The sequence below is a fragment of the Podarcis cretensis genome, assembly GCF_951804945.1.
Source record: "Podarcis cretensis genome assembly, chromosome: 1".
In the NCBI taxonomy this organism is placed as follows: domain Eukaryota; kingdom Metazoa; phylum Chordata; class Lepidosauria; order Squamata; family Lacertidae; genus Podarcis; species Podarcis cretensis.
The window spans coordinates 31,186,668-31,214,049 of record NC_137170.1 but is presented as its reverse complement, the minus strand read 5'-3'; the positions used below and the strand labels follow the sequence as shown (position 1 = coordinate 31,214,049).

At 44.2% G+C, this 27,382-nt stretch overlaps 1 protein-coding gene across 2 annotated transcripts; it reads left to right on the top strand.

The window, feature by feature from the left end:
* Positions 1-33: 33 nt before the first annotated feature.
* On the top strand, positions 34-27,382 carry LRRC74A (leucine rich repeat containing 74A). Of its 2 annotated transcripts, XR_013837846.1 has the most exons (16): positions 34-331; positions 2,296-2,418; positions 3,528-3,703; positions 4,652-4,759; positions 6,452-6,548; positions 7,664-7,713; positions 8,889-8,970; positions 11,878-11,963; positions 13,930-14,124; positions 15,351-15,446; positions 17,415-17,558; positions 20,109-20,216; positions 21,390-21,475; positions 23,349-23,426; positions 25,820-25,894; positions 27,178-27,382. XR_013837846.1 is itself a non-coding variant. In XM_079972386.1 (15 exons), the coding sequence occupies exons 1-14, from the start codon at positions 295-297 to the stop codon at positions 23,407-23,409; spliced, it is 1,449 nt and encodes a 482-aa protein (XP_079828512.1). In that variant the 5' UTR covers positions 34-294; the 3' UTR covers positions 23,410-23,426; positions 27,178-27,382. The 2 variants fall into 2 exon arrangements, 1 of the variants encoding a protein (XP_079828512.1); XM_079972386.1 differs by lacking the exon at positions 25,820-25,894.

The following is a 27,382-nucleotide window of genomic DNA, read 5'->3' as shown; positions in this document are numbered from 1 at the left end:
ATTAAAGTGACCTGAACTCAAGAAGAGGCAAACAGCATGCACAACACTCAGACAGTCCCAGTGACTAGGAAATGTCTTCCTAATCAGAAACAATCCCATCTGGGATTCCACATCACCAGCTGACACCTTAGGTCATGGAAATGTTTCTGTGATGTAAAAAATTGTTATGGTTGGGTAACTCCAGTAAAGATTCTGTTTCAAAAAAATCTGAAATAGAGAGCACAATAAATTACATATAACACTATAAGAAAGGGAAGAATCCACAAGCAGACCGCCTGGTTCCTTAACAACACCATGGACTTTTTGAACTTTGACTTTGAGGAGGATGAAGGTGAGAGTGTTGTATGTGTTTTGTTTAAAACAGCAATCACCAAACGAATGCCCTTAGAGCTTTAGCAGAAATCACAATTATCTGTGTATGTATAAGAGCCAAAAATGGAAAGCAGGGCATTGGTGTCTTGATGAAACTCTGACGTATTCAGGGTTAAGTGAGTCCAGAAACCAACTCTCCTTCCCCACAGCAATCTTTTCACAAAAATAAACTAGGAAGTGATGCTCACATGTGCCAGAAATTATAAAGAATCTCAGGCTGATGAAACAGGCAACAACAGTGAGGCTGAGGTAGAAGAACCAACTACTAGTATCACCAAACAGGGTTACACACTAACACAACAGAAAGGTTGTCTGGACTGGTAGGATGGCGGGGAGGTCGAATTAGGGAAGAACATCTGTGCAAGGCTGGCACAATAAAGCAATTGCCTTGGGCAGCAGATGCTATGTAGAGACAGTGGTAGCTTCTCAGTCATTCTACCTAAGCCTCCTACCTGTTTGGTTTTGCCACATGGCTTGTCTTGCATCCCTTCACTTGCCTGCTGCCATCTGGTACAGTGAGGGGACATCCCTAGTGTTGAAGCAGCATTCAGCTGCCCATCCAGCTGGCTTCTGAATATGGAACCAGGGAAGGAGCTCACCACCTTATCCTTTGCTGCAAAAATTATTGGGCCAACCCTGCTTGGGTGGTCCATTTCGCTTATCAAAATAAGGGGTTGACCCTAGATGGCTTTTTTGGATCCTTTAGTCTATATTATTTCATTTCATTTACGAGCCATTCATCCATTCCAACACCCACCAGAATCTTTGATTGTAAGTCAAGAAAGTTTTGAAGCCCAGTTCATTCTGAATTGTGGTTATCAATTTTGTTATTTATTTATTTATTTATTATTACTTATTAAATTCGTATACTGCCCTCCATCTGTAGACCTCAGGGCAGTTCACAACTCGAAAACGCAAGATAGAAACACAAAATAAATAATACAAGAACAAGAAGGAAAGAAAAACAAACCAATAGACCCAACACACACCTGTCAATGGCCTCGACTAGCACTCTTTTTTTCCACCCATATCGATACCTGAATGGCTGAACTGGGGATCATTCGTGTCAAGCTTAAATATTGAATAACACTCAAGAAGGTTGCAGAAGTGCAGCTCAGTAACCCAATAAGTGGAAGGAAGAGGTTGGTCACCCTGTGCAAAAAAAGAGATTAAATAAAGAGTAACACATTTTTTTTCCCTTTCCTTCATTTGGCTGGACGAGGTATAGCAACAAATCCCTTGTACAGTTTGAGTTGTCTTAAGGGGCAGTTTTCCAAAGCTGTTTCTGCCTACTTGTAAAATAAATTATGAATTGGAGGTGAGAGAGGTGGAATCACATCTAATAGCATCTAGTTACAAATCTTGCTTCCAGTACCTGTGCACAGTGGCATTCAAACCATTTCATCTTATTAGAGAACAGCACAATCCCCCCCCTCCAAAGCCTTCTCTGCCTGATACAAAACACAGCCTGCGTGTCTTCCAAGTTAGCCACACAAGAAAGAGATGAAAGCAGTTGTCATCATTTTAGGTGGTGGGGTCAACAAAATGTGGGGAGCCCAGTCACAGTAAATGATTGTAGGTGTGAGAAATGACAAATACCAAGAAAGGAGGATAACCTCATTTCAAATAAGCAACAGCACACCCATTGCAAGGCGAACATCACAAGACAGCTAGTGGTGGACTTTTCTGGATCTCACAGCAGAAAGCAACCATCAACCTCTGACAGCTTTTGGGTGAGTGTCATGCACACTGGAGAGAAGGGCAAAGATCCATGGATGGGGAAGGAGAGAGAAAGCTCTTTAAGGCGCTTGGGTTCATGAATGGCTTCACTGATGAGCAACGAGGGCTTCTTGTGTAGTGTAATAGGCATAGCAAGGGGCTTGTATTCCTATTGCAGAATGTGTGCAATTAATCTCATTCCAGATGAGTATGGCGAGATGTCGGAAGGCAGCACGTCTGCAGAGATCCTGTCTGTTACTGACACCACTGACAAAACAGAAGAGAAGTCAAGGGATGAAAATTCTGACACAGACCTTGAGATAGAAGGTGGACTGTTTAGTATCTTGTCTTCCAGCCAAACCTTCCCCCTCAGCCTCATAATAACCTTGTAAGATAGTAGTGTCTTTGTCAAGGACACTCCGTAGTCATGGGCATAGCTGGGGGTGGGGTAGTTGCCCCACCCAAATCAAGCAAATCAATAAAAATAAACTAACTGAGGTTCTGCCCCCCAACATAAATCTTGGCTACACCCATGTCAGTAGCTGTCTGTTTAAAAGTATGGGTTCTGTTGCTAAACTGAGGAATGCCTCTATAACCTTCATTCTGGTTCATCAAGGTAAAACAAAACATGGATCAGCCACAGATATCATTGTCAAAGTTATTTGATAATAGTAGGCCTTGTCAATCTTATTTAACTGAAGGCTAACGCGAGTTGCTAGCCACAATGGCTAAGCTCTTGCTCCACAGTCAAAAGCAGTAATGCTTCTGAATTCCGTTTGCTGCAAGCCTAAGGGGGAATGGGGAATGTTTTTCTGCTCAGATCCTGCTTGCTGGTTTCCCATAGACAGCTGGTTGACCACTGTGAGAACAGGATGCTGGACTAGATGGGCCATTGACCTGCTCCAGTAGGCTCTTCTTATGTTCTTAGTCTCAAAATGTTACACAGGAACCACAATCTAGTTCTATTTGCACTTACTTGTACGTGACTAGTAGCCCAGCCAGTGAATGTACAGAGACATCTGTATCAGGAAACCATCAAATAAAATGTGGACCAGCCATGTACAAGAATGTGCACCTACATCAACCCTGCAAATGGATTTTCTTTGTTGTATCGGTTTACCTGGTTGATATTGAACATAAATAGGACTGATTTGACTATAGATGCAGTGCATATTGTAGTGCAGGCTTGGCATAACTGGAAGGATAGAGATATTTGTGATCTTATGATTCTTTCCTGGAATCAGCGTGAGTTTTGCACATTTGCAAGGCATAAGGGAGAACTTCAGAGGTGTTCAGTTGCCTAATATTTTAGGGGCCATCAATTTAAACCTTTCCTTAGCGACTGTGCTACTGAAGTCTAGGTCAGGACACGGCTGTTTTCTTTGTAGTGATCACAGGGGAAATGCTATGCCAATCAGACTGGTTTGCTTTTCCAGATGTTGACCGATCATTTGCAACCATAAAGGGTGCCGAACTCTACATAGAGGCTTGCAAGCTGGTAGGAGTGGTTCCTGTCTCGTACTTCATTCGTAACATGGAAGAGGCCATCATGAATCTTAACCATCATGGGCTTGGACCCAAGGGAACAAAAGCCATTGCCATTGCTCTGGTTGTAAGTACTTCAGAATAATAGTCCACAATATTTCACATCAAGTTGATAGGCTTTTTCCCAGTTTGGGGAGAAAGAAGATTATTCTTAAATGTAGGAAGAAAGAGGACACTGTCTTATCACTAGATCTGTTAACCGTACTGCGTAAATGGCAACTTCCCTGTCCCCATATTTCCCCTTCACATTTGGAGCTTTAACCAGAATTGCAATTGTATTGATGTCCTTTGTTTACACTCTGCAGTGTGGTCCCACACTGTTTTCCCCATCAGAATCACATTTCCCAGCTCTTACTAGCCCTGCTAGGGGAAAGGTTGGTACCTGTATTATTAATTTTGTAAACCGAAGAGGTTCTATTTACAACCAAGATGTAAACAAAACAACAACAAACAGCCTGTCTTCCTCCCATGGTAAATACTGCCTTCAGGGTGTGTGTGTGTGTGTGTGTGTGTGATTTTGATCAGAGAATTAAAAAAGGTAAAGGGACCCCTGACCATTAGGTCCAGTTGTGACTGACTCTGGGGTTGCAACGCTCATCTCGCTTTATTGGCCGAGGGAGCCGGGGTTAAACAGGAAACTACCCCCCCTCCGCGCACATACACACACACAAACAAACAAACACAACTATCCCAATATAATTCATCTGTCTCCTCTTTATAAATTCTCCATCTCCCAAAGCTGTTTTTCATCTAGGAGTAAAGATCCCAATGGTGTCCTAATCTGCTCCTCTGCTTACTGCTGCTTAAACTTTAAAAACAAAGCCCATTAGCTGTATTCATTGAATTAACTTTAGCTCCAATGTTAACTGTCCGGGCTTACAGTTCTTTGTGGTTTTGTGATGTCGAGCTGTGAAAACTAATATTTTGGGCAAACAGAGAACTTTTAAAAAGGCCTTTTCTGTCAGTCAGTTCTGCTGATTTCCTGTAGTTCTCTATCCCTCTTTGCATTCTTTAGTCCAACACAACCATCACCCACTTAGAGCTAGAAGATAACTGGATTCTGGGCGAAGGAGCCACATACCTGGTGCAGATGCTGCGGGAGAACTGCTACATCCAGGAGATGGTACCCAATCTTTCCCTGTATGGAGGGTGAAGGGAGTTCACTTACTTGACGAGTTCATTCTTTTTTTGGTATTGATTATTATTGCTATTATTGATGTGCAAAGTGTTTTACAACCTTTTGCTTGTTTATCTCTGGAAACTGTTCACTGGCCTTCTCATTTCACAATAAACACTTACATGTTTTCAATGCATGAAGTCCCATGTTCAGCCCACAACCCTTCAGTTATATGTTCTCGGATACAAGGGCTAGGAAGGACTTAGGTCTGGAACCCTAGAAAACCACCAGAATCATAGTAGTGGATTGATCTATTGGCAAAACCTATTTGGTGTTTCGCAACTTTCTGACTAGTTGCAGGACCTTAGCCAATCTCTTGATTTCCATGTGTAAGTTCATCCTTTGAATTCTGCATTAGCCCCTAGAATAACATCATACTCTGGGCCCATATTCACACAAATCTGAAAGGAGGCTTATCCATAGATGTGCATTGAAATTGTAAGGAGAGGAGAAAATGTCACATTTTCTTGCCATCCTGTTTGTGAATACAACAAGTCAGGTCCCAAATACACATGACTTTAAATAAATTAATACAGTCAACATGCAGGTTGTTTCAAATGCAAATAGGATCTAGAAGGAGGGTGTAGTATAGTAGGGAACTGCAGAGTGTGGAGAGTATAAACCTTTCCCTTCTGCCAAGGTCTCACCAAAAGTGCTGCCCCCAACAAATACGGTACTCACTGCTGCTTGTACCAGGAGAGAAGCTTGCATTATAAACAATGAAAACTCCCCTCCTTCTGCAAATAGCAGGTGGGGATGGACTTTCACCTGGGCCAGTGAATCAGGGTAAAGGTTAAGATCTCCCTCCATGCATCTTACTATTTCAATGCTGCTCTCTCCTGCTTCAGATGAAAAATATGCACATTAAATATGTATTTTAGGTGCAATTACTGTTTGACATACATATTTATATTTTCTCTGTGTATTTTATTTAATAATACATTTAAATGCATATTTTGAGATGTTCAAACTGCGGAGAAGTGCATCACAGCATTTGGAGAACAGAAACATCAGCTAAGTTTTGATCCTCACCAGAGGTGCCGAGTTCTGTACCACATTGGGGGAGGGGGCCTTCATCGTGTGCATGTGACATCACACAAGCGACACACACATCTGTGATGTAACGCACATCAGAAGGAGGCCATGAGGTCTGGAGAGGCCCGCTGCCACCGCAGGGAGGCCCATGGAGGCCCTCCGTCACTGCAGGTAGGCTGGACAGGGCCCTCCACCACCGTGGGTAGACCCGACATGGTCTAGCCCCTCAAGATTGGGGGGGGGGGGGCTCAGCTCTATCCCACATATGGGGGGGCTAAGCTGTCCTCAGCCCCATAGAGTTGGTGCCTGTGATCCTCACATGAATCTGAGCGGAGTGTACCAGTTCATTTTGTATCTTTGCAAAGATCCGACTCCACTTTCCTCAATTTGGTGCCCTCCAGATGTTTTGGATGGCAATGCCAATCAGCCAGTGTGGCCAGTGGTAAGGGGTTATCAGAGATGTAGTGGAATGACATCTGGATAGTACCATGTTGGGGGGAGGCTGGTCACATTCCTCAAACACCTCTTTATTCAGAACAGCTTCATCCTTTTAAGATGTTCGTCCTCTTTCCTCACCTTATCCCCCCCCCCCATGCATTTCAGAATATTTCCAATAATCATCTCAACACAGAAGGAGCTGAAGCTATCTGCAGGATGTTCTACAATAATATTTCGAATATCCGGGCTGTTCAGCTTTCAGGTACGGTTTCTACCACAAGTGGAATGATGCAGCAACACTGATATTTCTGAATACTGTACACAGGAACACATGAAAGTAGCCTTCCTCAAGCTGGAGTCCTTCAGATGTTCTGGACTGAAGCTCCTTTCATCCCTCCCTGACCATTGACCACTGACCATGCTGGCTGGGGCTGATGAATGTTGGAGTCCAAAACCATTTGGAGGGCACCAAGCTGGGGAGGGATATTAGACAACAAGGCTGGGAAGACCTGTGCCTGAATTCCTGGCTACTTCCAGTCAGATCAGGCTATACTGGGGCTAGAAGAATAAATGAATCTTCAGATTTTCATGTTTTTGTTATAAATGAGTGAGGGTCAAGTGGGACCTGCAACAAAATGTTGCAGTGTGGAGTGCTTCCTATTCATGATGCCAGCCAGCCATACCGTTTTCTAAGGGCCTGTCCACATTTCAGCAGTATTTAGCTGTTAGTCCACTTTTACCCCATTTCAATTAGACTGTAGTCCTGACCTGCACATATTTGAAATTGTGTATGAAGAAGAATTTTGGTCTTTGCCGTTAATACCAGTAGAAGTTCCCTTTTGTCTCCACCTTCTAATGTTCTGATTCTATTATGTGTGTGTGAATGTGAACACCATGCATTACATCTGAGTCATTCCAAAGTAGGAAGTCTGTAAGCCCTTTGGAAAGAGCCATGAATAGGGATGGAGAAAGGAGGGAAGGAAATGAGAGAAACAATCTTAAACCTCTGCTTTGTTCTGCATTGTTTTGACGTGTGACGTTTGTAATACACAATCCATGTCTGGGGAACACATCACACAAGTCAATCTCTACAAAGGAAAACTGTGCATGCATTGTACTGAGCAACAAGTTCACATAAAGCTATGGTCAGTGCTTTTTTTCTGGGGGTACACAGGGGTAAGCACACCCCTCAACATTTTTTAGAAAAGAAAAGAAAAAGCACTGCCCATGGTACATTTAACAAGAGAACTCCAGCTCCAAATGCAGCTGTTTCAGTCATGTGTTGTCTGTGTGATTTTCCTACATGGAAGTGAGGTCAATGCAGGTAATTGACTCCTGTGAAACAGCCCCCTGTTAGCATCCTCTTTTCCTCTTCAGGAAACAACTTTAGGGAAGAGACAGCACCATATTTTTCAGAATCATTAATGGTGAGTAACTTGTGAGCTGGGGAAACTGGGAGTCTGTGCAAAAGGCCGTAAATGAAAGGTTATGATGCACCCTTCAAAGTGAGGGATGGCAATGACCTGTGGCAGCGGGAAGAGAAGCTACTTCATGCCTTGTATGCTCAAAATCATTCTCGCCAAACTTTGTTTATTCATGCAGTGGGGGGGGGGGGGTGATTTAGTCCCTACATCTTTCCCCCTGCAGATAGAAAAACTGTTGTCTGTAGAAAGTACGAACAGGCGAATGGCAGGAAGGGAAGAGCCCCTCACTCCGCCCACCTAGTGGTCACCTGATTTTCTTTCTTTTTAAAATTGTCATAAGGCAGCCTAATGGAACTGCTTCTCATGTTTAATTTAGCCCTAAGAGGAAATGTGGGTTGCCCGGAAGGTGCTGTGGTAAGAGGTACCATTATATTCCATGTACTGGAGGACTGGGGAGGGAGTATCAGAGAATCAGAAAATAAGAGACCAGAAGAAAAGAGGAGGGGGAATATTTTCTTTCATGTTATACTGACAATGTTGTTCTCAAGTAAATGTACTCAGTACTGTGAGTAAAAAGGAAGAAATAGTAGCACACTGTTGAGCACAATTTGTTTCATCCTCCCCGCCCCCAATGCTCCACTACAGGGAATGAATTCCTTTGTGCTTGTTGACTTCCTCTTAGGTGAAATAATATTGCTGCTGAACTTTCTGGGTTTTTTGGGTTGGGTTTCTTTATAGGTCACTGTATTGAAATTTTGAAATGTTGAAATCTTAATCAGAGGCAGAACTTTGGGGTAAGGTGTGCATTGAACCAGACATTAAACCAACTTATAAAAATACTTGCAGTGATGTTTCAGAATACCAGTTGCTTGAAAGCGCAGGAGGAGATTGTTCTTGCGCTCAAATCCTTCTTGTGACTTTCCCACAAGCATCTGAGAACAGGATGCTGAACTATATGGGACAGTGGCATGATCCATCGGGCTCTTACTTATGTTCTTTTGTCATCATTGTCAGTATTTTGCTGGACTAGGTTGATGCACACCACAAATGGGTGTTTATGTGCACAGGAAGCAATGATCATTAGATACTACAAATTAGGAAAACGGGATGTCTAAGTCCAGTGCTTGGTCTGAAGGCTGCAACTGACCTCGTAGGTCTGTGACCATTTCTCTCCACAGGTCAATTACAGAGTGATAGAGCTGGACCTCAGCCACAATGAGTTTGCTGACAAGGGAGGAGAGCAGCTGGGACAGATGCTGGGTAACCTTCATTATTTCTACATGGCTACCAGTGGGACCAAAGAGTTACGTGCTCCCTGCTTCCACAAGCAGGAAGAAGTTCCAAGGGGCAACACTACCTGTTTTGTTTCCTTTTGGAGGAGAGACAGACCCTCCAAGTGTCCCTATTTTCCAGGGACGTCCCTGATTTACAGAAGCCGTCCCGGTTTCTGATTTGATCCAGGAATGTCCTGCCTTTCCTTAGGATGTCCCTATTTTCATTGGAGAAATGTTGGAGGGTATGGAGAGATCACTGGAGTCTTCTGCTGCTTTTGTAACAGTTGGCTTATTTGCAAATATATAAATATAGCACAGGTGGAAACTAGCACATTAAGCATTCTTAGCAGGCAGCAGATCCACTAACCCATTCACCATTTATTCTGCAAAAAGCCTATTGTGCAATGGCTCCTTCTGAAGCAGTGCATTGGTAAATTTATCATAACCATTTGTTTAAAATGTAAGAATTAAAGAAGACTTTGGGAAAGCTAATATACCATGCATGTATTTTAATGTTGGTACTTTGCCTTCCAAATACAGTGTGATTCCTGACAATTTATAACATCTCTTGACTGTTTAATCCTAGTTTCACCCTTGCAAAACTAGTTCCCAACACCCATAACAAATTACAGTTCCCGGGATTCCTTGTGGGAAGCCATGTGCTTTCAGTGCTTTAGATGTATGGCGGACTGCCAAAACAAAGAAAGCTAATCAGAAGGAGTTTTTTGTGTAAAGACTGCAAGCTCACTTCAGTTCTTGTACTGAAAACAAATTTCTCGGCTCATAATGTGCTCAGAGGCATTCTGCGTCATTTGTTAACTGGCTCTGGTTGATAAATCTTTGAGTTCTAATTTTTAAAAAATTGGAGTGTGTCTGACAAACCTGAAGTCTGCTAACTCCTGCTCTGGAGACAGAAATGCAAAATAAAGAAGCAGCCTCATCATTTCATGGATTTGAGACCATGTTGTGGCCAGGAGGCATTCCATAGGCGCCAAGTCTGGCTCCCACAATGCGGGGCTCTGATGTGACTTCCGGTTACCTGAGGCCTCATGAGATCTCTGATGAGACTTCTGGTGGAAACCGGAAGTTGCTTTTGGAGGTCTTGCAAGGTCTCGGATGTAATCTCTGAGGCCTTGGAAGAGCCGCTGACCTGCCAACCCAACGTGACATCATAACCTGGGGCCCAAGTCAGTGCCTCTGAGGCATTCAGTTTACTTCTGGAATAGTGGGTAGCTTTGCCCTTCCCTATTGTGGAAGGAAAAGAAGGCTGGCCTTACCATGAAAAATTCAAGCAGTAGTTTCCAAGGGTGGCCTTGTCAACTTTTGTCTTCTTTCTATCAGATATACAGTGGTACCTCGGGTTACAAACGCTTCAGGTTACAGACTCCACGAACCCAGAAATAGTACCTCGGGTTAAGAACTTTACTTCAGGATTAACAGAACAGAACAGAAATTGTGTGGCGGCAGCAGGAGGCCCCATTAGCTAAAGGTTAAGAACAGTTTCAGGTTAAGATCGGACCTCCAGAACGAATTAAGTTCTTAACCCGAGGTACCACTGTACAACATTATTTTGATTTTTCACTTATTGTACAAATAAGCTTCTCTTTCTGGGAATAACACCCCAAAGTTTTAGAGCATTTCTATTACACACGCATTATTTTTTTTGTGTGTGTTAAAATAAATATCAGATATGTGATTTCTAACCAGATAAGTTTCCTTGAAATTAGTCTGGAGCTTACCCCCTTAGCAGAAATAGCATTTTCACAGAACCAATTCAGCATTGTTAATGTTATTAATCCAGCATGAAGGTCAGCAGGTGTCTGCAAGAGGCAGATAAATCCATCATTATGATGAGAGCCAAAGGGGGTGGTGGATAGATAGCTTGATATGCTTATGCCTCCGTCAAAATCTGGCTTGGAAACAAAGGCTTGCTTCTAAAAAAAGGATGCGCCATCCCAGCAGCTGCGATGTGCTGCCCTCCACATGTTGCTGAATTCCAACTCCCAGCAGCTCCAGCCACTACGGTGGGAGTTGTAATCCAGCGACATCTGAGGGACACCAAATTGGCGACTTCCATGAACCAAGAGGGAAAGCTTCTGGGAATGTATAGGAATCCAACTGTTTTCTCAGATCTCTTTCCGCCACAGCTCCGCAGAGGCACAATTGGGTCCCAGAATTAGAAACTCTTGACTGATTATGTTTCAGTGTACCTGTGTGTGTGTGTGTGTGTGTGTGTGTGTGTGTACACACAGTATATATATATACAGTGGTACCTCTGGATGCGAACGGGATCCGTTCCGGAGCCCCGTTTGCATCCTGAAGTGAATTCAACCCGTGCGTGCGCGGGTCGCGATTCACCGCTTCCACGCATGTGCATGACGTCATTTTGAGCGTCTGCCCATGCGTGAGCAGCGAAGCCCGGAAGTAACGTGCTCCGTTACTTCCGGGTCACGTGAAAATGCTTAACCCAAAGCTACTTCAACCCGAGGTATGACTGTACTGGCTTCAGAAGGCAACTTGGTTGCCCCTTAGAAGTCTGGCCACATCCCTGGGAAAGAACCGTCACTGTTGACAACTGTTTGTCATGACTGTATCATTGCTGCTGAGGCATTTCCAGGGAGTGGGGAAGGCAGACGTTGGAAGGGGCAGGAAGGCTTTCTTGTGAAAAGCAAAGAAAAAGCCTCAGCCACTTCATATTCAATGGCAAGAACCGACCTGCCCCCAAATATGATCCCCACCACCCCTGAAACGTACAAAAATCCCTGGGCTGTCCTAATTATGTCAATGCGTGTCTGGGATCATCACAGACCCGCCTCCAAAGAGCCATTTATTTTCACCCACCCCAATCTTTTTCATCCTCAGCAAGTTCTTTTCTTTTTTTCTTTCTCCTCAGCCAACAATGAATCGCTGGAGGTTCTGAACCTGAGTTGGAATCACCTGCGCATGAAGGGGGCTGTAGCCCTGAGTGCAGGCCTCAGGGTAAGACTTTGTTGGGCCTCGCCCTCGCGGATCCTGGGGAGAGGGTGTCCCGGGGGCAAGGCGAGGCTGGAGACCAATTCAGGAATAATGCCTGAACAGGACCGGAGTGTGGGGATGAAGAGGCAATGGTGGAAAGAGGCCTGTGGTGACTGAGAGCAGCAAACAGGGTGCCCTTGCTGCTCGAAGTACCTTTTACTGCCCCATCTCATAGATGGTTGGGGTGGCGGGGAGAGTGCTGTTGCGCTCAGCTCCCTCTTTCTGGTTTCCATAGGCATCTGCTTAACCGCTGTGAGAATAGGATGCTGGAGTAGATGCACTATTGGCCTCATCCAGCAGGCTTGTCTTATGCTCAGTGTGGCAGCAAAATGGGCATGCATTGGGAATTGGCACATGTGCTTTTTTCCTGGGGGTACGCAGGGGTACACATGCCCCTAAACATTTTGTGAATCTAACAGGAGAAGAAACTCAAAATTTAAAATTTTTTAGTTTCTTCTCTAGCACGGTGAATCGTCAGTTCCGTTGAATAGCACGTTGATTGGTCAGTTTCGTTGTTACCATCTCCTATGGCAGCCTCATTTCCTGTCACGGTGTTTCCTGAGTCTCAGACGGAAGTGAGCGTTTAATGTGTGAAGCAGTGTGGAATGTGGATGTGTGTTGTTTTACTGATGAAAGTTTGGCCTCACTGAGGGGCTGTATTTCAATACGAGTCGGAAAATAACTGTGAGCTGTCAGCTGTGTAATATGAGACAATGCATGTTCTTTGTACTTTTGTACTGTATTTATTTTCCCCGGTTTGAACTATAAAATAGTGATTCACTTGAGTCAAATTGAGATACCCTTAAACATTTTTTTTAGGGGGGGAAAGCACCTGGTAAAGCAGTACCACACCCACACCACCCAACTTTTTCAGATAAAAAACCGGGATGAGCGACATTCAGGACGCACTCCTAGGCAAGTTACGTGACCTGTGCCACTATCTCGCCCCAAAAAAGCTTTGGGGGGGGACAAGGTAGTGTGTGATATCGTGGCACCCAAAAGGGCCACTGTGGTCTTGCTTGAAAAAACAGAACCCCCCCTTTTTATGGGACACTCTGTGGGTATGCCGTACCTACCTTGCTGCAAACTCCAGGTGAGGCCCCTCTAAGTCAATCCACATTCCAAAGTCCAAATTGGGCACTATTATTTATTATTTTCAAACACTTTTATACCCCACCAGTTTATATTTTAGAAGATTTCAAAGCAATGTACAGCAGTGATTTTTTTAAAAGCATAACTGAAACCACAACCCATGAGCTTGGAATATAAACTAGCCCTGTGAGGAAAATTTTGGCTGGTGGCTTATAAGCTGGCACAATTGCCTGGCTCCACTAAAAGGATTAAAAATAATAATAAAATCACTGGTGTTTGGGCAGGCACCAAGAGGAAATCGGGCTACTTTATTGTTTGGTGGTGCTATTATGGGTACAAGTTAGAACCATTATGTGAAAACTGGCACTGAAGGAGCAGACAGGATTTTGTGACTTGCAGCTGATCCTAAAGGAATTTTGGAAGAGCCATTCACATTGTAATAAACTGGACTTTAATCATCAGAGAGCTTTACATTGCCATCCTCAGCATGTCTTCTTGGAAGTAAGCCCCTCACTTGGTACCCATCTGTCTCAGGAGACAATGGAGGAGTGTGCCTTGTGGGGGGGGGGGAATGTAAAGTCAAACCTTTGGGAGTTACAGCGCCTGCTGTGGCTGTAGGTAGTGATATGGGAGAGACATGGTTTGTTGCAGCTGGGCAGATGAAGGTGTCCGTTTGTTCTCCTTTGGCGTTTCTTGTCTCTGTGCTCCTCCCGAAGAGTTCTATTTTTATTATTTCTATTATGTCTCCAGAACTGGTTCCAGGGTGATTTACAGGGTTAAAAAGAACATGAAACCACAAATAAATGTTAATTTCTCCCCTCTCTCTCTCTTTCTGGAGGCCAATGGAGCATTGAAGGTACTGGACCTTTCATGGAATGGTTTTGGGAATGAGGGTGCTCTGGCCCTTGGGGAAGCCCTCAAGGTCAACAATGTGCTAAATGAGCTGGACATCAGCAGCAACCATATCAACAACGAAGGGACATTAAAGTTGTGCAAGGGGTTAGAAGTTAATGGTACCCTTAGAATCCTGAAGGTAGGATTTTATTTTCTGAGCGGGTTTGGAGCTTGGCAGCATATGGTATATGAATGAGGTTTTGTTTTTGTAAATTGTTTATTCAAAAGTATTCCTAAACCACTTAATTTTTTTAAAAAAGTCTAAATGTTCAACAACCCTACAAGTGAACTTAAAGAAATGAGAACAATATCATAAAAGCAGAAGTCAAATGGTACAAAGTCCAGCCTATTGATCAGAGAAAGCCAGCAGAGAAAGATACGTCTTTACAAGATGTTGGGAGCAAATAATTGATGATGCTTCAGGTATAGCTGAAGGAAGGGCATTCCAAAGTGGAGGAACATGTTAAACCGAAAGGTTTTTGTTGTTGTTGTTTGTTAGCTGAAAGGCTATGTCTACATCTACAGTTCTCTAATCAGGCGGACATGAAATTAAAAATGAGAAACTCAGTGGAAAAAGTAAAGAAGAAATATCATGATTAATAAATCACACACCATTAAGAAGGGCAAGATGCCACATAAAACTTAGGTTATAACTTACATTAAGTGACTGATTTTTGATTAAGTGAGAAATGTAGAGACAAACATATGATGAATATGCCAAAGGGAGTTCACAACCTATCTGAAACACTACCAAATGTCTTCTGTTGTTTTTGAATTCTCTCTTCCTCCACAGAAAGTGTGGCTGAAGAACCAAGCTGTACACCCCCCCACACACATGTTCTAATGGGAGTGATTAGGATTTGCCCTGACTAAATTATTATTGTTCACTTTAAATATCTGTTTATATTTACTGTTATGATGTAGTAGATATAATCGGGACAATTTATTTATTTATGAATGCACTTTCATAAAAATATATAGCAAAGTGCAAAATATAAGAATAAAATCAACAAAAACATCAATAAAACATCAATAAATATAAATACAGTACATACTGATTTGTTAAAATTTTCAGGCAGCCCAGTGTGTCCCTGCTGCTCCCACCTCCCAGTCAGCATACCATAGATAGCATAGATAAGCAGTGCGTTCCACTGCTCTTAGTCCTGTCACTATAATTCCCATTTCTCAGATCAAGAACTGAGGTAAAGCGTTTATGTATTGCCACACAATATCCATGTCAGAACTGGAACAATCCCAGACCTTTCAACTCAGTTCTTTAACCTTAGGACTACTGATGGTGCATTCCTTTCAAGCAAGTGAAATCTTTCCTATCTTCAGATCATCTCTGATTTCTTTTCCTTACAGATGTCCCACAATCCCATTACAGTAGAAGGCGCCATTGCTCTCATCTCATGTGTCAGAAAGAACACAAGCACCAAAATGGAAGAAATCAATATTTCGGTAAGAGGATACTAAGGGAGAGTTCAGCAGCCCTCATAATTCATAATGCTGAAATCCTGCCTAGGCACAAATGCAGACAATTCCAGCAAGAGAGAAAAGTGTGAGGCATCTAAAGAAACTGGTGTGGCTGCATAAGGAGCTTACAGATGAGCTGAGATTTAAGAAGGGCATCTATTAAAAAATGGAAGAAAGGGGAAATCATGAAGGAGGAGTATACACAAGTAGCTGACAGTTGCAGGGAAACGGTCAGGTGGGCCAAAGCTCAGAATGAACTCAGGCTTGCAAGAGAGGTTAAAAATAATTTTTAAAGGTTTCTTCAGCTATGTTTGAAGCAAGAAGAAGAGCAAGCAAGTAGTAGGCCCTCTGCATGGAGAAGACGGAGAAATGCTAGGAGGTGACAGAGAGAAGGCGGAACTCCTCACCACCTACTTTGCCTCTATGTTCACCCAAGAGGAAAGTGCCCAATCTGGTGATAACAGAATAAACAATGCAAGGAGGCAGCAGCAGCCCAAGATAGGAAAAGAGGTAGTAAGGGAACACCTAGCTACTTTAAAAGAATTCAAATCTCCAGGGCCTGGTGAGCTGCACCCAAAAGTACCAAAGGAGCTTGTGGATGTAATCTCAGAGCCTCTGTGTATAATCTTTGAGAATTCTTGGAGAACAGGTGAGGTCACTGCAGACTGAGGGCAGGTAAATGTTGTCCCCATCTTCACAAAGGAGGGGAAAGACCCAGGTGACTCAGTGACGTAGCGTGGGTTGTCAGCACCCGGGGCAAGGCAAGTAATTTGCACCCCCTAACCCATGGATTTGCGCCCCCTAACCCGTGGATTTGCGCCCCCTAACCCTACCCCCCAGATGTTGCGCCCGGTGCGGCCGGCCCCCCCTGCACCCCCCCACGCTACGCCACTGAGGTGACTACCAACGAGTGAGCTTGACATCAATACCAGGAAAGGTCTTGGAACAGATAATTAAACAGTCAGTCTGTGAGCACTTAGAAAAGGATGCAGTGCTTACTAACACCCAGCATGGCTTTCTCAAAAACAAGTCATGATAGACAAATCTCATTTCTTTTTTGATAGAGTTACCAACTTGATGGATCAAGGGAATGCTGTGGACATAGTGTATCTTGATTTCAGTAAGGCTTTTAACCAAGTCCCCCATGATATTCTTCTGGGAAAGTTGGTACAATGTTGGTTGGATGAGATAACTGTTAGATGGATTTGTAACTGGTTGGCTGACCAAACCGAAAGAGTGCTCACTAAGGTTCTTTGTCATCCTGGAAAAGTGACAAATGAGAAGCCACATGGTGTTGTCCTGGGTTCAATCCATTTTCCATTTGTGCTGCATCTTTTTAGATTATAAACCTGAGGACAGGGGCTGTTTTTAGTGATTGGCAAATCATACTGGAGGCCTTTTTTGGATAAATAGCAGTGTGTGTGTGTGTGTGTGTGTGTGTGTGTGTGTGTGTAAATAGCAAAGTAAACAAAAAGTTAGAAGGGAGCAGAATCAATTATGCAAACTAAGAGCATTTGTTCTATACATAGAATTCAATTTTTGGATTGCCTGGGCCCCTAAATTTTGATTGAGATGGATTGCACAAGGTACTCTCAGCCTATCCCCTGGACATTGAAACCAACCAGACAGGCTCCAGGGTTGTCATCCCATTGTAACTGATTACAGTGGAACCTCAGTTGTCGAACGTAATGCGTTCCAGAAGCCTATTTGGCTTCTGAAACATTTGAAAACTGAGGCTCAATGGGGCAGTCAGCAAGCCCCATTGAGAAAAAAGAAAAAAGAGAAGCCATTCAGCTTCCGAGGCACGTTTAAAAATGGAACCATTCACTTTCGGTTCGTTGGAGTTTGGGAGCCGAAACATTTGGCTTCTGAGACGTTTGGCTTCCAATGTTCCACTGTATATGGAAATGGGATCTAGCCTGTCTGCCCTAAATCCAATCTGCTCTGCTTTAGAATGTGCTGGTGAATGAAGGCTTCATCAGGTTGCTGGATGTAGTCTGTGACATACGGCCTGAACTAGACGTTGTCTATGGAGGGGTTGGAGGCCACGTTGCCCATAAGATTCCACCACGGCCAGATGCAATGAAGCTGATTCAGGTGAGGTCCTCTTCTCGCATTTTTGTCATGTCAAAGAGAGAGAGAGAGTTTACTTCTCTTTGGGTACCAGTGGAGAACCCGTGGCATTCCAACAATGATTAGGCTCCCATCAAATGGAGTTCAGTAACTGACAGGCCACAGGTTTCCCATTCCTTTCTTAGTGGCCTTGCTGCACAGTCAGGCTTTTCAAACAGTGCATCCACCACTGGTTATTTACAGACTGCACATCTTATCTCAAGGCTGCACTTGTACTACAGGAACACTGCATTACTGGAGAGAGCACACCCCTTAAAAGCCATGCTATTGCTGCTCATCAAAATGAGGTTACTTAGGGTTGCCATACGCCTGGTAAATCCCGCACATGTTCTCTTTTGGGGGGCCAACATGCCCATCCATGGAGAATTTTTACATTTTAAAGGAAATGTACGGGGGTTTTCGTTTGTTTTTGGCACGGGTGCGTCACCCCGAGCTTGCTTCCCTCATCTCTCCTCTGGAGCAATGTTATGAAGTGTGTAGTTTGCATGCAAGCTTGCAGTTCTGACATGTAACCTGATTCTCAGTTCTAGGGAATTTTTGATGTTGGAACCTGGATGTACTCAAGAGTTCGGCACCCCAAAAATTAACAGACAACAGAGATACATCAAAAGGGATTTGGCTTATTGTCTCAAAAAAGAGAATTAGCACTAAAATATTGTTAAACGTCAGAAAACAGCACACTTACACTAGCCTTGGTTTAAAGGTAAAGGTAAAGGGACCCCTGACCATTAGGTCCAGTCGTGGCTGACTCTGGGGTTGCAGCGCTCATCTCGCTTTATTGGCCAAGGGAGCCGGCGTACAACTTCCGGGTCATGTGGCCAGTATGACTAAGCCACTTCTGGCGAACCAGAGCAGCGCACGGAAACGCCATTTACCTTCCTGCTGGAGCGGTACCTATTTATCTACTTGCACTTTGATGTGCTTTCGAACTGCTAGGTTGGCAGGAGCAGGGACCGAGCAATGGGAGCTCACCCCGTCACAGGGATTCGAACCGCCAACCTTCTGATCAGCAAGTCCTAGGCTCTGTGGTTTAACTCACAGTGCCACCCGCGTCCCTTAGCCTTGTTTTAGAAGAGTTTAAAACCAAAATGCCTTTTCAACATAACCCTTCACTGCCCAGAGTGGCTGCAGCAACCCAGTCAGATGGGTGGAGTGCAAATAATAAAAATACTATTATTAAAGGTACAAGAGACCTTTAATAATAATCTGGCCATGCTACACATATATTTTTTTTAAAAAAATAATATTTATTATAATTTCAATAGAGAAAAAAAGATACAAAAAAAACTACAAGAAAAAAAGAACAAAAAATACACATTACAAAAAGAAAAAAAAGAAAAAAATACAAATTCACATTATGTTACACATAAACTAACTTCCTCGTCGACTCCTGTTTTCAAAAGCATGCATTCTCTACAAGACTCAGTAGATGGTGCTATTGAATGGGAAAATAACATTACAGTACTTCTGGAGAGAAAGCAATTACTCTCCAACCTGACCTACCGTAATCCGTAAGGGTGGCATACTCCTGGTGTTAGGGACTACAACTCCCATCATCTCTGATCACTGACCACACTGGCTGAGCCTGATGGGAGTCCATCAGCTTTGGGAGGGTACCACATTGGCTATCACTCCCCTACATTTTGAGGAAATAAATTGCTGTGCTAAGACAGAGGTTCACAGGAGCCAATATAAGAGTCTCCTCCTAGCAATATGAAGACCCAGGCCTGGAGTCAGCCCAAATCTTCTTTCCACAATTCTGAAATATAAACACCCTAAAATCTGACTAGATTACTCACAGCTTAGTTGCATTGTCTTCAATAGTGCTTGCTCCCAAGTAAATATGTATTGGGCTGCAGGCTAAATTGCATGTGGCAGTGTATCAAGTTGTGAGAGACCTCTTCCAGTATCTTTTGATTTTGCAATTTATTACCAGGCCTTTTGAGTCGATAGCAAACATTTCAATAATAAATCCCATGGTGATAAAATAATCCAAGAGAATAAAACAGCGCAAAAAATAATCTTAACTTCTTCCTCAGCACTGACATATTTATAAAAATCAACACTGTTCTTAGCTGCTTAAAAGAGAAAATAGAGCTGGTCTGAGGAACATCTCTGGGGAGGGTATTCCATTAAGTGAGTGCCACAACTAAGAATCATGTACTAATCTTAGGGCCCATCCGTACCATCCGAAATACCGTTTAATGCCTTGAATATTCCTGCAATGGGCAGGTTTAAGTAAATGGATGATATTTTCAGTTAATAAAGAGCACCCAATAACATATTTGTATTGTAAATGCTTAATGAGAAACAGAAAGGAAGCAAAAGAATAAGCAGAATCGCTTCAAGAGTGGTTCTATCTAGTGGTTTTGAGCAACAGAAAATGTAGCCTCTGCATCAGAAATCCAAGATGTAGATATAATCTGAATATATAAGAAAAACAGTAAATGCTATCCAGGGGAGAGGGATCAGACTTGTGGTCTCACATAGGTTTCTTCTATTTTCTATTCCTAGAACTATTTAGATGAACACAAGTTGAGGCTCTGGGACTTCTTTAGGAATATGGACAAATATGGCAACATGAAGATTCCCGTAGCGGAGTTTCGAAGAACCATGATGCTGGTATGTCCCAGAGGCCGACTATACTAGAATTTTAAAGAGATTTGATTGGTTTAAATTATCACGGATTCTCTCAAAGACCCCTGGGTCTTGCAAGTTCACTGGGGTGTCTGCAATATTGGCTGGGAGGACTTCAGCCCTTTCCCGGAACTGCAGTTCCCATGTTTTCCATTGTTGGAAAGTGAAACAGTCAAGCAAGTATGGAAGCAATTTAAACGTTTAGTGTAGACAGATGAAAACAAGACTCATTTTCTCACATTGGTACATCTCTAACTACTCCAAGTACCTACCACAAACCCTGTGGTTTATTGTTACAATATTTCATTTTCATCCCCGTAAGTATTGCTGGTACAGAGAAGCAGATGGGAAGAGAGACAACTGGCTCATCAAACAGTCAGGAAAAGCTGTGACATTTGTTGGCAGGGGTCGTGGCTGTTTAGAGAACGAGACGAGTTGCAGAGATTGAGCCATCTGAACACATAACTCAAACAAATCAGTGTGGATGCGCTGAAACATTATTGGCCAAAGTCTAGATGTGAGATTGGCAATGGGCAGAGGTGGGTGCTGAAATTAAAATTCAGAATTGGTAATGGACATAAATATTGCTGGTGAGCGAGGGTCATGAGAGTTGGGTTTTCCACCTTGTGTTTCAGGCCAGGAGTGCCAGCTTGGCTCCCGAGGCCGTGGGTGCCATGCAGTGTGCATGGCCATGGCACCGAAATTTGTGGGTTCCCAGCCCCTTCATGGGAAATTTTGTGGGTGCTTGGGCATCCGGGGCCCAGGGAGTTGGCACCTATGTTTCCGGCAGTTTGAGGTGTATTATTATAAACAGGATGTGTTTAGAGATGTTGAGTTAGGAGGAGTCAGCAGGCTCTGTCTGTTGCATGGTCCCTTTCTCAGCAGATAAGATAGGGAAGAGAGGGAGGTGGGCACTATTACCTTACAGCCAGGGAGGTGGGCACTATTACCTTACAGCCACCCAACAGAGGAAGGAATATATCAGGAGTGCGGAACTTCTGTCCCTCCAGATGTTACTCGACTCCAGCTCTAGCAAAGCCAGTGGCCAGGCATGACGGCAGTTGTAGTCCATCCACATCTGAAGGGTCACAGGTTCCCCATCTCTGGAATATGTAACTGTACTCCATTTCAATAATGTTATTCTTCTTGTATCACAAGCAAAAAAAGATCCCCTTGGACCGGGTACAGGTTGTGGAGCTGGTGCGTAAGCTAGACCAAAGCAGGACGGGGTACGTGGACTACAGGTGAGTAAACGGTAGCCAGATTTGGCCTGTTACTCTATTCTCTTCTCAATTTCTGGTTTTCCGTCAAGAGATCAAATAGATCTCTCAACCAGGCCACAGGTCTGCATTTTCCTATGGCATGACTTCCAAAATTGTTCACCTTTTACAAATCTGCTTGGAAAAGGGTGCACACACTGACCTTCATGGCGTTCTTTTGAGTTAGGAGGAGTCAGCAGGCTCTGTCTGGACAACAAGGAAGGACAACAAGGAGGGAGCCAGTCTAGCTTCTCTAGGGAGGGAATTCCAAAGTCTGGGAGCAGGCACTGAGAAGGTCTGAAGGTGCTAAGGCTTGGACTTTGATGGTCTCTAAGGGGTGGGACGCGGGTGGCGCTGTGGGTTAAACCACAGAGCCTAGGACTTGCCGATCAGAAGGTCGGCGGTTCGAATCCCCGGGACGGGGTGAGCTCCCATTGCTCGGTCCCTGCTCCTGCCAACCTAGCAGTTCAAAAGCATGTCAAAGTGCAAGTAGATAAATAGGTACCGCTCCAGCGGGAAGGTAAACAGCGTTTCCGTGCGCTGCTCTGGTCCGCCAGAAGCGGCTTAGTCATGCTGGCCACATGACCCGGAAGCTGTCTAAGGACAAACGCCGGCTCCCTCGGCCAATAAAGCGAGATGAGCGCCGCAACCCCAGAGTCAGTCACGACTGGACCTATAGTCAGGGCTCTCTTTACCTTTACCTTTAAGGGGTGGGCAATCTTGTATGCTTCTTCCTTGTTCTTTCCTTTGTAAATTCAGTCTCTTTGTTGTTGTTGTTGGTGGTGGTGGTGTTAAAATTATTACCTTCCCTTCAGTAGCATGTCCCAGGATGGGTTACAACAATTTTAAATGTCAGAATTAAAAACAGTTAATATACTGCCTTTGGCCTCAACACTTCCTAAGAGCCTGAATGTAGATTCATTTCTAAAGTGATAATAGAACTGTTTTAGTCATAATGCTATATGCTAAGGTTTCCCAAACTTGGGCCTCTAGCTGTTTTTGGACTACAGTTCCCATCATTCCTGGCCACTTGTCCTGCTAGCTAGGGATGATAGGAGTTGTAGTCCAAAAACAGCTGGAGAACCCTGCTATCGGGTTTATTGTTCGGACAGCTCGCAACTTAATGGCCAGTGCATATTGCTTCCAGCCTTTGGTAGGCTGGTTATGTGCCTTCAGCATCATGTGCAGGACTGAGCCTTTGGCACACAGCCATACAGGGGGTAATTATGTGCCCGAAGCCAGTGACGTAGCGTGGGTTGTCAGCACCCGGGGCAAGGCAAGTAATTTGCGCCCCCTAACCCGTGGATTTGCGCCCCCTAACCCGTGGATTTGCCCTAAACCCAGATGTTGCGCCCGGTGCGGCCAGCCCCCCCTGCACCCCCCACGCTATGCCACTGCCCGAAGCCGATTTCTACATGTGATGCGGTGGATAGATCTGACTGTGGGTTTGAAAGCAGCACATGCAAAAATACTCTTGCTTTGTTTGTTCTGTGCCCAGCGCTAAGTTCTTTTCAAAGGTCTGTTGGGGGATGAGGGAGAAAAAATCAGGTATGCATCCCATATTGTGTGAGCAAAAGGTAGCTTCTACAAGGCTCTGTTCTCCAATTTTGGGCAATTTCTCCCTCCCACTGCAGCCCTATATGACATAGCTCACCATGTTTGGTAGCCCCCCCCCCCGGCCTCCTGAGATGCTTTTCAGGGGGTAAAGGGAGCAGCATGGGGTGGGGGTGGAGAGAGTGGAAGGGAAAGATCCATTGTGCAACATTCTGCTTGTGCAACACTGGATAGAACTCTCAGTAAACTTTCTTTTTTCAAAAAACAAATCCTCACTGTTTTTTTCCTTCGCCTTTCAAATTAGTAATTATAAAGTTGAGGAGCCAGAAAAGAAGCCTGAGGAGGTGGAAGAGGAAGAAGGCTAATCAGGTCCAGGAGTGAGGCAGCCAGTGAAGGATGGAAGGATAAGTTGTGTCAGGAAGCTAAGAAACATGTCCTGTGGGCTGAGGGAGATGTACCGGAAGTGGGGAAATAATCAAAAGTCTTGACTTTAGATCATAAAATATACTGAAATATCAACTGATTTCCAAAAGAAAGAAATACAGAATCTAAAATATTCTAGGGAAAACACAGTACAACCCCCCCCCCAAACAGTGCATTTATGATTATTATTATCTTTACATTCCCATGTGGAACTGTGTGTGTCATGGTCACCAGTTAGCAGTGGCGTAGCGTGGGGGGTGCAGGGGGGCTAGCCGCACCGGGCGCAACATTGGGGGGGGCGCGCTCGCACTCGCAGCTCTCTGCCCCTACCTGGCTCACTCACTCTCTCTCACTGCAGTGCTGGCTGTGCGAATCCGATCCGAGCTGCCGGGTCGCTGCCCACTGTGGAGGGGGAGGGTGCCAGGCGTGTGTTGCGGTGCAGAGCGGAGAGAGAGCGAGGGAGGGACTATCTGGGGGAGGGACAGTGCAGCGGCCGCCCAGCGCAGCGCTGAGCGCGGGAGAGAACCACACCCGACCAGCCCAGGCAGCAGCAAGAAGAAGCTGGCAGCAGCGGCAGGTTAGGGGTTAGGGGTTAGGGGCGCAAATTACTTGCCTTGCCCCGGGTGCTGACAACCCACGCTACGCCGCTGCCAGTTAGACATTCCTGTCATGATTCTCCCACCCAGGCTCATGCCATTTTGCGAAATCCTTTTCGTTTCAGACATCATCATCTAATATGCTTTATATTTATAGTGTGGCAGAAGCAGTTTTAGTGCTTTCTAGATCAGGAGATGAAGAGCCTCCAGGTGTTGACAGACTCCAGTTCCCATCAGCCCCAGCCAGCATTGTCAATGGTCAGAGATGGTGGGAGTTGTAGTCCATCGGGAGTGCGCTGGTTCCCCATCTCTGCTTGAAACAAAGACACATTTTTGCTGTTTCTGAAGCAAGCTCTTTTAAAAATTAGTCTGGCAAGTGATGAATAACACACACACTTCTCTCATTGTGTGATTTGTTTGTATTTCAACCCTTCAGCAGCCATGCACTTTTCTGCCATACAGCTCTGATGTGGAAGTAAATCCATATTGACAGTCAAATGGAATCTACACCCATTAAAAACCCGCTGTGAAATGTTTTTTAATTTTTTTTTGAAAAATATATTGAATTTGCCATAGCTCACCATCACCATCTCGTGTCACATTTGTATATTGCACTTTACAATACAGCTGAGGCCTGAGAATGGGCAATGCTGGGCTTGGTAGACAAATAGTCTGACTTGGCATAAGACAGGCACTGATGTACTTATGCTCCTAAATATTTGTATTCATTAAGATAGTATGCATAATTGTAGACTAAAAGCGAAAACATTAAGATACTTCAAATTGCTGTGATTTAAGGATGAAGAGTAAGTGTAAAAGTTCCAATCAGTCTGCCTTCCTTGCACACTGAGTTCCTGTTTCTTTCAGAAGAGTGAATTTTAGCAGGTACAATATTTGCTTTACCTGCATAAATTTCCACTCCTACATGACTATGGGCTGTTTGTCCCACCGCTTTCCCCTGGAAAAACCCACACTTTAGTGCTGAATTGGAACAAATGGCAACCGGTTTTTTTGCAGATTGCCCATTTGTTCCGATTTAGCACTAAAGAGGGAGTTTCTGGTGGGAAGTGGTGAGGCAAAGGCAAAACCCATGCTCAGAACCATGCTTTCTAGATACAGGACAGGCAGAAGTGGGGATAAGCCCTAAGAAAGATTTGGAGGTTGTCTTTTGTGCTTCAGATTACTCCAGTCAGCACATTTTGAGGCATGCCTGTGGGATCTGGACAAATTTCTCAAAACAGCTGAGGCTTCCTAAGGAATTTTGCTCTTCTTCAAGAGCTGAGATCCTTCTCTTGCTTCACTGCGTGACAAAGGAGATTAGCTGTATTGCAAATTGCAAGGCACTGTTGTTTTGCAAAGTAGCAACACTGGGCTGTGTGATCTGCAGTGCCTCCCTTCTCAGTATTTTGCAGGAGGAATTATCATAATGTTAAGTTTGCACAAATAAAGCGGATTAAAGTGCTCTGTTAAAGTGCAACAAATCCCCCTCTTTTTAAAAAACAACAACACACCACCGACTTTTTGTAGTTTTGAAAGAAACAGAGAAATACATGGAAAACTCTGAAATGAATGAATGGTTCATTACAAGATGTACAAACACTCCACAACAGTATTAGGATGAATGCAGAATGAATGCTCATTGTCATATAACCACCCTGTAAACAAAGCAGAGGAAATGTGCAATAAAGACCAAACATAGTCTAACCATCTTGTAAGCTTTGTGTAAGCAAATCAGGTTGAAATGCTGCATAAACAGGTCATCTGGATGAGCCCTTAGCTAGAGATACAGAGAACCGTTGAGCGGCTGGGTCACCATGTCAAAAGTTTAAAGGTGAGTAAACTGAGTTCAGGGGTGCTGGTGTCGCTGTGGGTTAAACCACAGAGCCTAGGGCTTGCTGATCAGAAGGTTGGCGGTTCGAATCCCCGCGACGGGGTGAGCTCCCATTGCTCGGTCCCTGCTCCTGCCAACCTAGCAGTTCAAAAGCACGTCAAAGTCCAAGTAGATAAATAGGTACCGCTTTGGCGGGAAGGTAAACGGCGTTTCCATGTGCTGCTCTGATTCGCCAGAAGTGGCTTAGTCATGCTGGCCACATGACCCGGAAGCTGTATGCCGACTCCCTCGGCCAATAAAGCGAGATGAGCGCCGCAACCCCAGAGTCGGTCACAACTGGGCCCAATGGTCAGGGGTCCTTTAAACTGAGTTCATGTGAGGCTGTTTTAGAGGAGCCCAAGATGCTTCTTGTGCAGATCCAGCCTTTAGATGAGATTTACCATAGTTTTCCGTGTATAATTTCCGTGTAACAATTTTTTTGTTATAAAATAATGTTAGAAATTGGGGGTCATCTTATACACTTACAGTACAGTGGGGGGGCCGGGCGATTGGTTGCAGCCGTGAGCAGGAGATCGTCAGCAGCGATTTGGCGGGTGATTGGTGGCTGTCGCAAGGGCTGCTGTTGATTGGCTGCTGCTGTGGCAAGTGGGCAGGTGATTGGTGGCTGTGACAAAGCCTGTTGATGATTGGCTGCCACTGTGGCAACTGGGCAAGCAGTTTTTGGCAAGCATTCCCCCCCCCCCACACACACAAAGCTGAACAACTCTGGGCAATCTCCCCCCATTTTCTTACTTTGGAGTCCCCCAAAATAGGGGTCGTCTTATACATGGGAAAATATGGTAATTCTTGACAGAATGACTAAGTTCCATAGCAGTAGTTAATCCAGTAAAAGGCAGGTCTGTAACAGATATATGATTCTGTGATTCTATGAAATTTGTGCAACCATTTCTTTCTTAATACAGGGTACTTTGAATCTCACCATTGCCCCTCTTCAGGAATATGATATTATACAAGTTTGATAATAAGAAATGTGGCACACTGATAGTTCACAGTCTTTGAGTAAGCTAAGGCAAAAGAAGAGTCTTAAATCACTGAAAATATTTTTATTCGGTGGGTTGGGGGGAAGCAAATGCAAAATAAGCTCAGGCATATAAGAAAATACATACCAAAATAGCATGCTGACTTAGCTAAAAATCTGACTTAGCTAGAGGATGAAAAATGCTTTGTCAGGACTAGATAATAAGTTTCCATAGTTATAAAAGAAGTTGCTGTTCCATTTGCAGGTTGGCTTCTTAATCGCAGAGAACAAAGCGAGCCCAGGAGGACTGTATATTGTACTTATTTCAAACATCTGAATTGGCTCTTGGTTTCCCGGGTTCAAGGATGACGATCCAATCAAAGGGCTGTTCTTTCTTTAAAGGCTTTATCCAGCCTTTGATAAAGAGAGAAAGAAGGGCAGGAATGGAATAAAATTGATGCATTGGCTAA